Source organism: Balearica regulorum, chromosome 2 (assembly GCF_011004875.1).
Source record: "Balearica regulorum gibbericeps isolate bBalReg1 chromosome 2, bBalReg1.pri, whole genome shotgun sequence".
In the NCBI taxonomy this organism is placed as follows: Eukaryota; Metazoa; Chordata; class Aves; order Gruiformes; family Gruidae; genus Balearica; species Balearica regulorum.
The window spans coordinates 23657855-23674069 of NC_046185.1; the positions used below are offsets into that span (position 1 = coordinate 23657855).

General features: G+C 38.4%; 1 protein-coding gene across 10 annotated transcripts in view; it reads left to right on the forward strand.

Moving 5' to 3' along the window:
* The window catches only part of RNF19A (ring finger protein 19A, RBR E3 ubiquitin protein ligase), a 60982-nt gene extending 44767 nt beyond the window's left edge, over positions 1-16215 (forward strand). For all 10 annotated transcript variants that reach the window (XM_075743604.1, XM_075743602.1, XM_075743607.1 and 7 more), the window contains 8 exons: positions 652-860; positions 2817-2961; positions 4260-4422; positions 8893-9007; positions 11058-11219; positions 11874-12087; positions 13449-13592; positions 13981-16215. In XM_075743604.1, coding sequence (XP_075599719.1) covers positions 652-860; positions 2817-2961; positions 4260-4422; positions 8893-9007; positions 11058-11219; positions 11874-12087; positions 13449-13592; positions 13981-14671 — 1843 coding nt within the window. In that variant the 3' untranslated portion in view covers positions 14672-16215. The remainder of the gene's footprint in view (positions 1-651; positions 861-2816; positions 2962-4259; positions 4423-8892; positions 9008-11057; positions 11220-11873; positions 12088-13448; positions 13593-13980) is intronic.

The window sequence follows — 16215 nt, forward strand, 5'->3', positions numbered from 1 at the left end:
AGAAATTGGCTTAACTGAGAAACCAAAATCCTTGTTTATAAAAATACTTGCTTTGCTGTTTTGACATTTTAAAATACAGAGAGTAAACAAACATCTATTTAAAGTAGATAGTGGTATTCATGATAAAAGGCAACCAGTAAAATACTAAAATGTCATGCAGTACAAAGTCAGATGCCTTTACAGTAGTGGATTACACTACAGATCACTTAGCAAGGATCCTCCCAGATTATAGAAAGGGTCAAGCTTAGACGTGCCCATAGTGACTGGGACACTTCTGAAACTGAGTTTTTGTAGTTGTTTAAATTGTCCCATTCTTCTAAACTGTGGTTCTTTTGTGACTGTGAACCTTACAGTACTGCATTCAGATGTAAATATGGTATATTTCAGTACTGCATGAAGTTATTAAGGTGGGGAAGAGCAAAGTGTTACAGTGGTTGTAGTATTTCTGTACAGTCTTAGTCTAAAGCAATAGCAGTAGAGTTGTGGAAGGAGGTTGTAAGGAACCTGTGCTGACTACCTGATATCAACTCCTGATATCTACTGCCTTTGTACCTGCTTCAGCTGCTCTGGCAGCTGTCTTGTCTGCTTTAGTCTATAGATAGGACTGTTTTTATTAACAAAATTCTCTTTTGCCCCTCTTGATCGTTCAAGATATGCTGTGATCGCTTTTGGATGTGCCAGCTGTCCCAAACTTACATGTGGACGAGAAGGCTGTGGAACTGAATTTTGCTACCACTGTAAGCAGATTTGGCATCCAAACCAGACCTGCGATGCTGCTCGCCAGGAGAGAGCTCAAAGTCTGCGCCTGAGAACAATTCGTTCTTCATCTATTAGTTACAGCCAGGAATCTGGAGCAGCAGGTATTTATGATTAGGATACTGTGTCTGTAAAATATCTTTTTGGTACACTTGCACGGTTAACTCTAAAAGGGAAAGAACTGAGTAGTAGCATGGTAGATACTAGCTTCTTTGTCTTTCAGAAGCACAAAATATACAATTTTAAGTTTGAATTTAAATTTTGAATGTTACAATTTGAAGTACTCTGTGACCACAGTGTCTGACTTCAATCTTACAGGTTGTTAGCACTTCAACCTTTGTAGCTAAAAAATGTGAAGTCAAAGGAACTTGCTGCAAAGCATTCTCTGTGTTTGGCAGGCAGACTTGATTAGTTGTATCACTTACACACTGGGAACACTTATTTTCTCCACTGTAGGTGAAATTTCACAGGGCTGCTAATAATAAAAGCTGTTAAAAATAAAACTCAAACCCACTGTTTTTCTGCTTTCAGAAGAGACTATTAGTCTGATGCCAGCTATGATGTTTGACATCTGTTTGTTAGCACTGTTAGTTAGCGCTGATTTCTGTTTTTCAATAAAATGCTCATTTGTCTTGGGTACCAGAAAGCAAACAATTCCACTTTCTTAAAATTGAACTTGTTTATAACTCCACAAAAAAAAGGATAAACTGTTCAGAGCGGTATTATGCAGAGCAAGAGTCCAGTTTGCTATTGATAATAGTTGACTCCAAGTTTCACCAAACTCTGATCTATTTGGCAGCTTTTGTGTCTCCCTGACCAAACAAGATAGTTGGGGAGAAGAGTCTCTCTTGCACCTTGAATGTAGTTAGAGCTGTCGTGGGAGTCTCTAATTTGTTGTTTTGCTGGCTCATTTTAACAAGGCACTCCATCTTGTTTTAAAAATTGGCATCTTGCTCTAGTTTTCAAATAAATTTTAAAATAAACTTCAAATAAATTGGCATGCCAGCTCCTTTCCGTGCCCTTTCAGTCACTGCCAGCATGAACAGCAGTAGCTCTGCCATACCTGTGCTGTAAGAACTTGTTCAGTTTAGTTACTGCCCTGTAGGTTGTGCATCTGTTCCCATCTCGGAATAGCTAGTGCATCCTTTAAGCTGCTCACTGTCCTTTTGCACTGGGATTGGTAGAAGTACCGATTCTGATGGTTCTGCACCAATTTGGGTATTCTTTACACCAAGTAGAACCCCTCTTTTCCCTTTGTCCTACCTAGTAGCACAGAGGACTTCCGCACTAGGAGCTGTAAGTTATTTCTGCTGCTGTGAGTAAATAGCTTGTCCCAAAGGGCAAATGCTAATCAGTAATGTGAAAGAATGACGATCACAACTGTGGTTCTGTCAGTATGCAAGTATTTCACTGTTGCTCAATGACTCCTTGTTTGTTAATGATAGTGCTAGTCACTTAATTGCATTTTTCAATATTTGACTTAGGAACAAGGAGAGTCTCCAGAATCTTCTTTTTTCAACAGTATTTTTTTAGGGACTAAGTGGGTATTAAGTAGGGCTGTGAAAAGGACTCGAAGAGGTTGGTGAGACCAGAGAAATGCATTTAATGTGGAAGGGGGGGAGATGGATTTAAGATAAGAAGAATTGACAGAGTAGAGACTGAATATTCAAGTAAAAGATTCATAACAGCATGAAATGTAAAAGAGGATTATATTTAAAGAGACCATATTAGCAGTCCTGTATTAACATATATATTTAATGTCCAACTAATATATATTGGATTAAGCTTAGAAAATCCTTGAACAGTGTGTATGCATTAACTATTCAATTACTTGAATGTGATCTACGCTGCCTTGTTTTCATTAGTTTTACTTGGTCCAAGGTTTACAAATACCAATAGCTATCAAGTCATTGCCAAATCAAGATTTGTAAAGCAAATTTATAATAAACTTCAATTTTTCAGATAATGGTTCAGTCAGTTTTCCCAAACATATGTCTATATCTTGATTAAATATTCTTGTCTAAAGAACTGATATGATCTTAATGTTCATTTTCAAACAGCTGATGACATAAAGCCATGCCCGCGCTGTGCTGCTTATATAATAAAAATGAATGATGGAAGCTGCAATCATATGACTTGTGCTGTCTGTGGCTGTGAATTCTGTTGGCTATGTATGAAAGAGATCTCAGATTTACATTATTTAAGGTACATGTAAGAAAAAAATAAAATTCTGTGTGGTTGGTAACTTGTTTTCTGAAGTATATGTAAGTAGATTCCTAAGTGCTCTAAGTCTGGCTTTCTTCCTGTGGGAGTAAATCATAGTTGAAGTATCCATATCTGAGAATTCAGTTAGTTTTCAATGCATGTATTTAAATTAGTGGTTTGTTATTTTTTATTTTTAAATTTTTTTTTCATGCTTGCATACTTAGTACGACAGAAGTGGTTTAGATGAACATACCCACTATTTTTACTGCTTAATACTCTTAATACTGCTGTATTGTCTTTGTAGAAAGCAATACAAAAAATCTGATTATATAAATTACCTGTGAACCACAAATTGGCATGTGGTAATATGCAATATGCTTCTCTTTACATTGGGAAATATGCTGTAAAGGAAAAAAAAAAAAAAACCTGAAGAAATTATAACTGATGATTTGGTATCCATATCATAGAATGGTTTGGGTTGGAAGAGACCTTAAAGATAATCCAGGTCCAACCCCCCTGCCATGGGCAGGGACACCCTCCACTAGACCAGGTTGCCCAAAGCCCCATCCAACCTGGCCTTGAACACTTCCAGGGAGGGGACATCCACAACTTCTCTGGGCAACCTGTTCCAGTGCCTCACCACCCTCACAGGGAAGAATTTCTTCCTAACACCTAATCTAAATCCGCCCTCCTTCACCTTCAAGCCATTCCCCTTTGTCTTATCACTACATGCCCTTGTAAATAGTCCCTCTCCAGTTTTCCTGTAGGCCCCTTTAGGTACTGGAAGGCTGCGCTAAGGTCTCCCTGGAGCCTTCTCTTCTCCAGGCTGACCAAGCCCAACTCTCTCAGCCTGTGTTCATAGGAGAGAAGCTCCAGCCCTCTGATCATCTTCGTGGCCTCCTCTGGACTCGCTCCAACAGCTCCATGTCCTTCTTATGCTGGGGCCCCAGAGCTGGATGCAGTACTCCAGGTGGGGTCTTACGAGAGCAGAGCAAAGGGGAGAATCATCTCCCTTGGCCTGCTAATCACGCCTCTTTTGATGCAGGCCAGGATACAGTTGGCTTTCTAGGCTGCAAGCACACCTTGCTGGATCATGTTGAGCTTCTCATCTACCAACACCCCCAAGTCCTTCTCAGGGCTGCTCTCAATGCTGTCATCCCCCAGCATGTATTTGTGCTTGAGGTTAAGTCTGTAGCTTGAACCTAAGACCAATAATTCTATAACTAGAGAACAGTTCAGTAGTGTTTAGTTATGTGGATTTATTTACAATTTATTTACAGTTTTCTTCTTTCTGTTAGCCCATCAGGTTGCACATTTTGGGGAAAGAAACCATGGAGCCGTAAGAAGAAAATACTGTGGCAACTAGGGACGCTTGTTGGGGCTCCTGTAGGAATTGCCTTAATAGCTGGCATTGCTATTCCTGCTATGATTATTGGAATTCCTGTGTATGTGGGACGTAAGGTAAAACGTGCTACAACGCCTAACATGCTTCAGGTTTTACTTTCTGCATTGTATGATTTGGGTAGTACTATATTCAGTTGGCTATCTTCACCAGCCTTTACAAAAACAAAAAAACCCAGACAACCCCCACAAAACCAAACAAACCAATGCCTGAATTGTTTAAGAATATTTGTTTGTTGTACAGGAAGGAAAAGCAGTGTTTTTAAGAATGTAGTTCTTAAAACAGGCAAACCAAAACACTGAACAATTTCCAGATTCTGCATCTTGCCATGGAAGTTTTTGTGTGCTTTTTCAAAGTTACTCTGTCTTTAATCTCTGATTTCCCTTAGAATTAAACAATATTTAGAGGAGAAGGAAGGCAAAAAGGAAATCCTTCTTATTTTTCTTAAAAGCAGATAGTTACCAGTATTTTAGTATAAAATTCTGCAAATACAAGTTTGTGCATGCACACATTCAAGCACTTATACTCGGCAGCTTGTTAATTGCCTTGGGCCAGTCGACCATGTGGAGCAGTGTTCAGGGCAGGTAGCTAGGCAGCATCAGTCTTCATTTTACTGTTTGTGGGAATCGGCTAGAAATGACCATGTTAATCAGAAGACAGTTGATGTATTTCCTCTCAAAAAATATAATAGCTTTTAGTATAAAGTAAATGACAAATTGCAAGGAAAACAAAATATAATTATATCTCCTATTTGTAATTTAGGATAAAGTAGTAAGTTAACTAGATCTTTTGGAAATGGGCTTTTTGAAATGAAGGCTTGGTTCAGCAGGTGCTAAGTGTTCGGTTACATGTACTGAACGGCACAACTAGATGATTTGATTTTCTGCTTTTATCAGCATGGATTTTCACAGTGACTGTCAGACACATACTTCTACATTTATTGGTGGGGGGAAGTGTTTCTCTCCTACATGAGCTGTTGCTGCTAGACAAAAGGTCCAGGGATGGAGCTTTCCCACTGTATTCTTTTTCATCTTTTATGCGAGTACTCCTACCTTCTGCTACAGTTGTTTTTTGACCCTTTTATTCTGTTTTGTCTTAGTCCCCTACAGAGATTGGAACCTTATAAATTATAAGAGGAAGACGACAGCAGTTCCCTGTTTCAAATTACTATTGCATGTTCTGCTTTTCTTACTAGATTTTGGGATAGGTCCCCATTGCGAAGCACCTTTAGGGTATTAATGGTGAAGTCTCAAAGTTAGTCTGTGAAAGCAGTCTCATGTTTGCACTTTTCTTCAAAACATCTGCTTATGGAGGTTCCACAGGCTCTCCAAGCCTAATTTTCTTAGTAAAATTTATTTTTATAACATTAATGTAAATCCTCTTCCTACACTAAATTCTTACTGCCCTATCTTCAGCTGACATAAAGAAACCTTTTGCTTTGCAATATCCCATTACATATTTGGTGACTTTTTTTAAAGTCCACTTTCAATTTTATCTCTGAACAAACCTAGCACTTCCAGTTTTTCTTGACAAACTGTCAAGAAAACACACTGGTTTAGACCTCTGATTCTCATCATATGTTCTGGATTTCCTTCCAGTTCATACCACCTTTGTTTTTGTCCAATTTGAATATAGCAGCTATTTTTATTATTTTATATTTATTATTTTATAGCTATTTTTATTTTGTCTACTCTAAAACATATACTCATTACCATTGTGCTGCATCTTAGTCATTTCAGGCCGTTTTTTCAACTACTTCAGACTAGTATAAGTTCTGGCATTCTTGTGACCTTGCCAGATTGTATTGGCCTGAAATTCAACACACATGTTCTTCTCTTCTCTTCCAGGTTAATGAAAATGTTGAATACTCTTGTATCCTGGGCATGTCTCTTGGAAAAGTATATGGTGAAGAGTTTCAATCTGGGGAGTAAAAAAACCAAAACTAATCACAACTCGGATGTTTTCTGTTTTATACAAAGCTAATAGTTTTCTCTAGTCCATTTTTCAATCTGGACCATTACAACCTGTTGAGTGTCATACTAGAAAATGTCAAAATTTTGTTCAAGTCAGCACATGACATCTGTTTCTCCCCATCCTTAAGGCTAGCTATCTTGTCACAGAAGAAAATTAAATAGATGTGATTTCTAATTGAAAAAAAATCAGTGTGACCGCTTTATTTCCTGGATTTGCTTTGGTGTCTACAAGTTCCCAATTTTCAGGAAATCAAAGTTCATTTCACTGGTCTTTAATTCCCCAGCTTCTTGTTTTACAGTTTTTTAAAGATTATCATTGCAGTTTAACTTTTTCCATTTTTCCTGATTTTTTTTTTCAGACATCTTCTATGAATAATAATTTTCAAAAATTATTATTACAGGCTCTGAAATTGGGCCTGCTGAGATATTTTTCAGATCAGTTCATGTGAGTACTCTCTAACCTGCTGTGTTCCTACAGATCTTACTCCTTTGTCACCAGTCACTTGGCTCACAGTTGATCTTTAGTGACAACTGAAGGGGGGGTGGGGAAAATTGAACAGGCCTCGAGTTTGATCAGCTGGCTGTCTTTTCTTTTTCTTAAATATCAAATTGATCCATTTTGGTCATCTTACTAGCGCTGTACTTGTAGAATAATTTCTTGTTGACTTCATCCCTTGCTTTTTGTTGCTTCTATTTTAACCTTTCTAATTTTGTCCTGACACCTTCATGCTGTTCCTTTATACCCATTCATAGTAATCTGACCTGCTTTCTATTTTCTTAATGCTGCTGCTTCAGTAAAGGAAGCTTCATTGTTCTTTTACAACATTCTGTCTGCTGCATTGGAGGAGTTTGTACTTGTGCTTTGATAGAGTTTCCTTAAGGAAGTGCTAGTCCTCTCTTTTTATATATATAAGTCTTGTAACCTGCCAGTTTTCTGGGTTTATGGAAATCCTTCTTCTTCTGGCCTAGTGTTTTTATTTGAGTATTCTTTATTCTTTACTCAATATTTGGAAGTCTCATTTCATAGTCATTCCTACCAATGTAACCTTCTAGTTTCGTATTTTCAATCAGTTTCTCCTCTGTAACCATTCCCTTCTGTTCCTTTTTGTTGCTTTATGTTTAAGGATTTCAGTAGCCTTTATAGATATCTTTCTTTGTATGGTTTTTCTTTTTGGTAGTTAGAATTGCCCATAAGAACAGTAAAATTCAGTGCCTGAGGTGATCCTGCTAATTGCTTACAGAGCCCCGTGAAACCTAATCTTCCTGGGTTTGTAATTCTTACTCATGTAATTCTTACTCTGAGAGTGTTCATGTTCAACTTTCCTTTTTAATCCATAGGTACGTTCCACATTCAGGTGCTCCCTCACTCCATGTTGCTCTTTGTATAATGTACTTCAGTGCAAGTAAATGCATTCTCGTTATACCGTGTCTTCTCTGCCCTTTCCTGGCCTGTCTTGCCTGAACAAATGCAAATACTTCAAGTTTATTCCAAAATGAGAACAACCCTGCCAAATCTCTGATTACAATTATAATTCAGAAAGAACACTCAATAAAACTTCCGGCTCATTTTTTTCAGTCTTTTTGCAGTAGCAAATTGATGTAAAAATACTGTGATTATCCTTTTAGTTCTCTTTCGTGTTCCTCCTTAGATGTAGTGAAGATTAACTTAGCCTCATGACAGCCATTCAAATAGTGACCTTTTGCTCCATTGTAATTACTTCTTAACCAAGAAAGATGACAGATGAAGTGCATATCCCTGAAAAGCCATGTTCCTAGAGAGAGTAAATAAAACACACAACAAGTAGGAAATCTCTGTAAAACAGTGATCTTTGAAGGCTTTTCAGGTTCATATGGGACTTGTATAGATAAGTTTGAGGCAGTCACATTTCAGAGCTATTGCAGACTTGCACCATCAGTAAGGGTTTTGGTTGGTAGATTCCTCGGTAAATAGTAGCATAGCTAAGACTCAGGTTTGTTAAAATATTTCCTGTCTCAACAGCTTGTCATGAGAGGGTGCCAGAGCAAAGGAGTTCTTGCTCTCCCCCTCCCCAGCTATGTTTGGTGAAGGCTGCTTTACTACAAGATTTTCATGACTGTTAATGTCAGCCTCTGTTTCCATGGATATAATAATCTGTGAAAGCTTCACTCCATGTTGTTCAGGGGAAAGATGGCTGGGAATAAGAAGTGTCAGTTTGATCAGATGTGGTAGTTCTTTGATTCTGAAAACTCTACTTTTCCCACCCATGTAAGCTGGAGTAATGATTAAACAAAGAAAGAGCTGTTCAATGATTTAACTTTTCTAACTTGAGGGTGAAAGTAAATGCTTAGTTGCTGGATGGGAGGACTTCTAACTTTTAAGAAGTTGCCTAAAATTAAGAAATGGATAAATTTTCTTTTCTTTTAGATAAGAAATAAATGGTGACATAGAATGTGGTCTCTCTGGAAGAGAGCACCATACAGATTCCAAACTATTATGTCAGTTCTTCCATCCTTGCAACAATGTATTGATGATGATGATGACAATGCTCTAAAACCCCTTTCTTTTCTTCTCTCAAGATTCACAATCGATACGAAGGCAAAGACATGTCAAAGCACAAGCGAAACTTGGCTATAGCGGGTGGTGTCACCTTATCTGTAATTGTTTCTCCAGTTGTAGCTGCAGTAACTGTAGGTAAGCAAATATTACTATTTTGTGTATTGGTAGCACCTTGCAACCAGAACTCTCTAAGCACTCATGAATAAAACAGCTGAGAAGTCCCATAGTTTCCTTTTATAGGTGAAGGAACTGAGACAATGAAGAGTCTAAGGCTATATATTTATTGGGGCAGAATGGAGAATACAATACTTCAGGAAACGCTGTATTAAAATGAAGTAAAAATTTTTATCTTGCAAATTGAAGTTTCCACATTGTCATACCTAACTTTTAAAACTGAAGTATGTAAAGCTTTTTTAAAATTACTGACCAAGAAAAAATTGTTGCCACAGAGTCTGTTCGTATTTGAGTAACTTCCTATCAAACTTTTCTCAACACAGGAAAAAAAATAGTCTCTTACACTTAACATGGCAGTAGATGACAGTTATTTATTATGCTCTGGGAGTCAGTTTGAATTCTATCACATTCTTTCTCATAGGGATTGTTGAGGATAGCATTTGAGGAAAATCTGGCTGTATATTACAAAATACTTGTGTTGTCTTACCATGTAATTTCAAGATCACTGTAAACAAACTCTGAATTTTTTGAATGAAGTGGACTTGCCCAGCACTGCCTTGCTTCTCCTTTGTTGCAACACAGGCATCTTTACAGTTGCACAGTAAGCTGCCGTGGATAACTGATTCACGTTAAGACCCACCATTAGTTTTAAGCTGGATCACTCCCCTGATTCGATTCATCACGCAGTTGTGTATGCAGTGTTCCCCCTTGTGCCAGACATACTGTTCAGAGAGGAATGAGTGGCCTCAGGAAGACAGGGCCACTTTTGGCAAGTGATGGTTTAAATCAGCTGTGAAGCTGTGGCTCTGAACTGCTTGTTAGCAATGGTGGACCACTGTGCAAATGCAGGTATTGTCTCTGCATTGCATTGTTCTCACGTAGCTGTGGTGTCAGATCCCTGCTTAACAGGCAGTGGGACACAAAGTCTTATAGAAGTATTTAGAGGTCTCCTTTACCTCATTCTTTTGAGCTGTTTCTTATTCCTGACTGGAGATAAAATTTCACTTTTTAGGGAAAGCAGTTGAGTTTTATTTTGTGGAGTTTTTACTCTTCTTTGTTGCCATTAACACATAGCCTTCAGTCTCAGGACATTATATGGCTTCCAAATTAATGACCTTGAGAATATGGATTTCCTCCTTGAATGCTGACAAATTTCTAGTGCAAAGGACTTCTTATAACTGGAACTCTTCTTTTAGGTTAGACGGAGGAGCCTTTGCATTGGGTCTGTCTCTCTTCTGGCTTTTTCAGAATGTGCCAGCTTGCCATTTTTCAGTCTACTGTTTTTTCTGTACTTTGTGTACTTTCATCGGCAAAGTTGTAGGATGCTTTAATTCACATGCCAAAGGAGTAACTTTCATAGACCACTGGAAGTGGTGGGATGGATGTCTGCAAATATCTGCGTGCACTTTAGCCCACAGTTCCTTTCACTGGTTTCCCTTAACTCCTGCCACTCTACTCCACAGAATTTTACTTTTAAGGAAAACTTGTATAATTAAAATTTTTAAATTGAATCAATGTGATACAATAAATATGAAAGATCCCACAGTAATAATAATGTTAAGTCCTATTAGATTGATAGCAAATCCCTGACTTCAGTGGATGCAAAATCAAGGCCCTTATTAAATTAGTAGAGGCAGTAACATTTTTAGTTGAATAACATTTGAAATATTTCTGCTATTTCTACTTCTCAGGTGGAACATTATTACAGTCCCTGATGGAGCTTATATGAACCTTTTAAACTATTTCCACTTTGTTTATAAAAGATGTTATGGTCGTTATTCATCAAGCATTAAGCTTCTCTGCCTACCAGTGCCAATAGAAGACATTTTGCATGCTGAAAGTACTTTCCTGTCACTTCACCTGAGTGATTTACCAATGTTTCTTAATTTTGCTCCATCCCGATTTCTTTCAAGTGTGAAAATACTAAGTAATCATGGAAAATGAAATAGCGTTTATGAAAGGCTCTAAAATATAAGTCAGATTTAATGAAAGACTGTGCTTTCCTCTGTAGGTATTGGTGTTCCTATTATGCTGGCTTATGTGTATGGAGTTGTTCCAATTTCCCTCTGCCGAAGTGGAGGCTGTGGTGTGTCAGCAGGCAATGGAAAAGGTGTCAGGATAGAATTTGATGATGAAAATGACATAAATGTTGGTGGAACAAATGCAGCTGTAGGTAAGAAAATTCTGTGTTTCATTTTCTATAAATTTGGGCTTTGTAACTTATATTTGCTGGCCTTAGATACTAGAGTACTTATTTGCAGAAGAGGTACTATACAGTTGAGGACTACCTTCACTTGTTGCTGAAAGACCAGCTCGGGTGAGGATAGCTTCTCTGTGTTTGCATTGTGCTGTGCTGTGATACAAGCGTTAAAGCTTTTCTTGCCCATTTGACTCAAAGCCAGACTCAAGTAAAGTCTTTTCCATAGGTAAAAGTTTTAAGATGGAATTAATACCGCTTTTTCAGAATACTGGCTTGTTGAAGTTTGCTGGCTTTCATCTTTTTATCTATAATACAGGGAACTAAATGCTGATATGGTGCTATTTTTATTTTAATTACATCTCTCTTTTCCTTGACTCCACATTACCTGACCTATCAATGGTTAACCTTTTGGTATCTTAAGTATCTGATGTTAGGCATAACCATTACAGCAACTTTAGCAACTTCAAGAAAGGTGTCTCTTTTTTTTAATAAAGTTACCTTTTTGTCACCGTATGTTTTATAAATCCTTTTTCTCAGCATAATTTCAGGACTGGTTTCTATGGTCACATACTAGAAACTACTAAGTTCCACCTCCATAACTGACAAGCCTTCTTTATTTCTGTCTAGATACCACTTCAGTGGCAGAGGCACGTCATAACCCTAGCATAGGTGAAGGAAGCGTTGGAGGGCTGACTGGCAGCTTGAGTGCGAGCGGTAGCCACATGGATAGAATAGGAGCCATTCGAGACAACCTAAGTGAAACGGCTAGTACCATGGCCCTGGCTGGGGCCAGTATAACAGGGAGCCTCTCGGGAAGTGCAATGGTTAATTGCTTTAACAGGTAAGTGATATGCTTTCTACCATACAATATCCTGTTCTACATGGAAGCAGAGGAAAGTGGTATTACTAGGGGTTTTGATTTTTATTTTTTAAAATTGGTTCCTTTTGTAAAGAACTGTCTCTGGGAGATAGCACATTTGTCAGAAATGAACTGTCTCTGATTTCCAAGAGATCCTGCTAGACCGTAATCTTCAAAGTTTGAATTTTTTGGGGAGTGAGTGGGGCCTGAGATCTTGTTCTCCTGCTTCCCATGAGAGCAGCCTCTACCCAGAAGTCAGAGGGAGGCACCTCATGTCTAACACAGTCATGTTCTCTGGTGTATCTCACCCCAAAGTCAGAACTGCTGACTTCATACCTGTAGACCACTGAATCTGTGCCTTCAGAACACCTGGCTGGCGTATGGATTCAAAACAGACTTAGGCAGGAGGGCACCTGGCCTTGCCAAGGTGGCAACTTCTTGTCACTTCATGCCTCCTGTGAATTGGGGCCTTACTGTTGGCTGTACTGCATCCTGAAGAGAAAGGGAATGTCTGGAAAGGATTGTTAACGTTTAGGGTTCAGGATGGAATTTGCTCTTTAAAGCAGGTGCTAACACTACTCACCTTCTTGAGTAATTTGGAAATCCAGGGTGTATAGAATAAGGTGGGCAGAATAGCATCAAGAGTTTCTTTGTTTCAAGCTGTGACTGTTGAGTGAGGTATACCTTTTGTCATCTTTAAAGAGCTGAGTGGGAAACAAAACAAAAAACCCCTTCCAGTTCGTTGTCAGAACATAAATAAGGCATTTGGAAAAAAAGCTTATAATTTGATTTCTGGTTTATCTGCCCAGCCCAACTTAAGATTGTTCAGGTTTCTATTACTCCTGTTGCAGTTGATAACAATGCAATTTAAAGCAGAGTACAGGACACAGTTCTCTGCCTGTTATTTAATTAGTAATAATTTTGCAGCTGGAGAAACAGGGGAACTATAATCTCTTGAACTTATGTACCCTTCTGAATGTTTTTTCCATTTTTAGAGTACAGTACACCATCTGCAAAAGCCTGGAAGTTGTTCTTGTAGATCTTGGGGAGGAAAGAATCCAGAACCTCTGGTTAACATGCAACATTTTGCTCTGTTGGGAAATGAATCTGGTTTTGCTTTTGGGTGTTTTTGTGGGTTTTTTGTTGTTGGGGTTTTTATCAGAACATAGTAATTTTTCACAGTGGGAAGAGAGAAACTGTTTCAGTAGGGTAAATATGCACGTCACTAGTGAACTCTAGTTACCACTGAATAGTGGAGAAACTCCGCAAGGTGACACTAATTTTCAACTAGTGTGCTTTAACTTTAGCACTAGTATATGCAACTCTTTTTCTTTCTCTCCCAGACTGGAAGTACAAGCAGACGTGCAGAAAGAACGATACAGTCTGAGCGGAGAATCTGGCACAGTTAGCTTGGGAACAGTTAGTGATAATGCCAGTACCAAAGCAATGGCAGGGTCCATCCTGAACTCCTACATCCCTTTGGACAGGTAAGAGAAATGTGGTGAAAATAGAAGATCAATAAGCCTTGCTTATTAAAGGACCTTCTAAGCATGCCTCAGCCAATCTACTTTAATGATACCCTTTGAAACAACAAATTTTGCTACAAATTCAATTACATGTGACTGCTTATTTTTGCCAACGTTATTTCCAAAGAGAGATGCCATTGCTGTAGCTGAGTAAAGTGTTTGATCTTTCAGACTTTGTGGTTTTCTTTGGGCTGTTTATTTGTTTTAACACTTAAATTTTCTAAAACAAGTTACATCTCTCTAAGTTTCTTTCGCTGTGTATCTTGGAAAGAAGTAAGAGTTTGTTTTGCTGTGTTAGCTGGCTTGTCTTAGATGACCCCTTACACTTTTGGACTTTTTCTTGTTCTAGGGAAGGCAACAGTATGGAAGTGCAAGTGGATATTGAATCAAAGCCAGCCAAATTCAGGCACAACAGTGGAAGCAGTAGTGTTGACGATGGCAGTGCTGCAGGTCGTAGTAATGCTGGTTGTTCATCGGCCTGCTTGCCAGAAAGTAAATCCAGTGCCACCAAGTGGTCCAAAGAAACAACAGCAGGAAAAAAATGTAAAGGTAAGCTGAGAAAGAAGAGTAGCATGAAGATAAATGAGACACGAGAGGACATGGACGCCCAGCTGTTGGAACAACAAAGCACAAACTCCAGTGAATTTGACTCTCCCTCCCTTAGTGATAGTATTCCATCTGTAGCAGATTCTCACTCGAGTCATTTTTCTGAGTTTAGCTGCTCAGATATGGAAAGTATGAAAACTTCCTGTAGCCATGGTTCCAGCGACTATCATACCCGCTTCACCACAGTCAGTGTTCTCCCAGAGGTGGAAAATGATCGCTTGGAAAACTCTCCACAGCCCAGTGGAATCCCTGTGCCTGTTCCAACAGCCCCAAGCACTGATGTTCCACAGCTGAGTTACATTGCTGAGGAAAGCATTAATAATGGATCTTCGAAAGATGTAGATTTAAGTGTTGGTGAAACACTGAAAGAAACAAACAACAACCATTCACAACATGCTGTGGAATTAAGCACTGCTATTCAGACTGAAATTTAAACCTCTAAGTGCTGCAAAAATATATTTACCACTAAAGAACCCTGTCTGAAAGCTGGTTGAATGACATGTGACTTCCATAAGTTTCAGGTGACCAGCAGAAGCAAGGTTTTGATACAACTGCATTTTATATATACTTGTCTGATAAGGCGAAATACTTCATATGGATCTTAGACCTGTGTGAAGAGACATGAAGGCTTTAACCAAGTGCATTACAGCAGTACAAATACGTCCATGTTTTGTATTTTTGCCACAACTTTGCTTGAAAGCATATACTTGGTGTATTTAGATAAAAATTGGTAAATTCTTAATATGTTAAATGCTGAAATGAATAATGTCTGCACTGTTCACTTGGAAAATAGTGGGGTTTGGGATAAATGGGTGTTAGCTTGAGTGTTAGTGACTTAAAACCATTCTTGTGTGAACTCTGTTTAAGGGAAGCAAAAGTTTTGCAGAGACCTATACAAACATCTCCAACAGTGGATATTCATAATGATGACTTTGTTTCATTACTGGGCACACTGTATTTAGAATGCATGTAGAATGAACCGTGTATCTTCAGATGGATGTAGCCTGTGTCAGAAGTCGTTTGTATGTGTGTACACTTTGAGCAAGGTTATGGCATTTTACACAATTTTGAAACAGAAGAAATTGGTACTTAACCTATGGTGGAATGGAGACGTCACCTGAGAAGAACAGTGGGTTAACTTATTTATTCATGCGACCAACCATGCAGCAGATAAGGCTACTACCTAGTGTATAAAAACTGTAAAATAACAATCCAGTGATTTGTAAGCATTGTAGAAAAGCAGATGCAGTCACCTTTCATTAGGGGGGAAAACAGTGCCCCATCAATTCTTGGTGCCTTTGGAAAAGACTGGGTTTGAAGTGCCTGGTCGTTTGAGGATTTTACTGTAATGTTTTCCAGAATGTCCTCTTTGGCCACCTTGGATCACAAAAGAAAATTCTAGTGAATAAAATGACTGTGGTAGATAAATGTATAATAATAATGAAGTATTAGCCTACCAAAGACTCTCTCAGGCTTTAGTGGACATGACATCTCTTTGCAAGACGTGCATATCTTCAGTCCCAGAATCAAAGTACAGTGCAATGACTGCCCAAGTGCAAAGATGGGTTCCAAATATGCTGGCTTTTTTCTTTTTCTTTTGCATATGGAAGATGTACAGCTGAACACAAGCTGAAGTTGGCCAAAGCGCCTGCACTGTTAACATTTTTTTTGCTATGTAATTCACTAAAATGAAGAGAAAAAAAATTGTGACTATCAGAATAAGTTAACAATGTTCTGTCTTGTGTTTCACGTATTGCCATTATGGTGCTACTGGAAGTTTGGTTGGATAAAAAGAAAATGCCATCAGCTGCAGTCCTCTTCCATGACTTAGCCTCACCAGTTTCAGTAATATGCTTATAACACTAGTGCCAGTTATGTTATTTGATAATGCTTGTTCAGTATTTGTATATTTGCAATTCAGTTTCGCTCAATAATATGCGTGTAAACTGCATATCCGAAATAAATGTCTAAATACTGA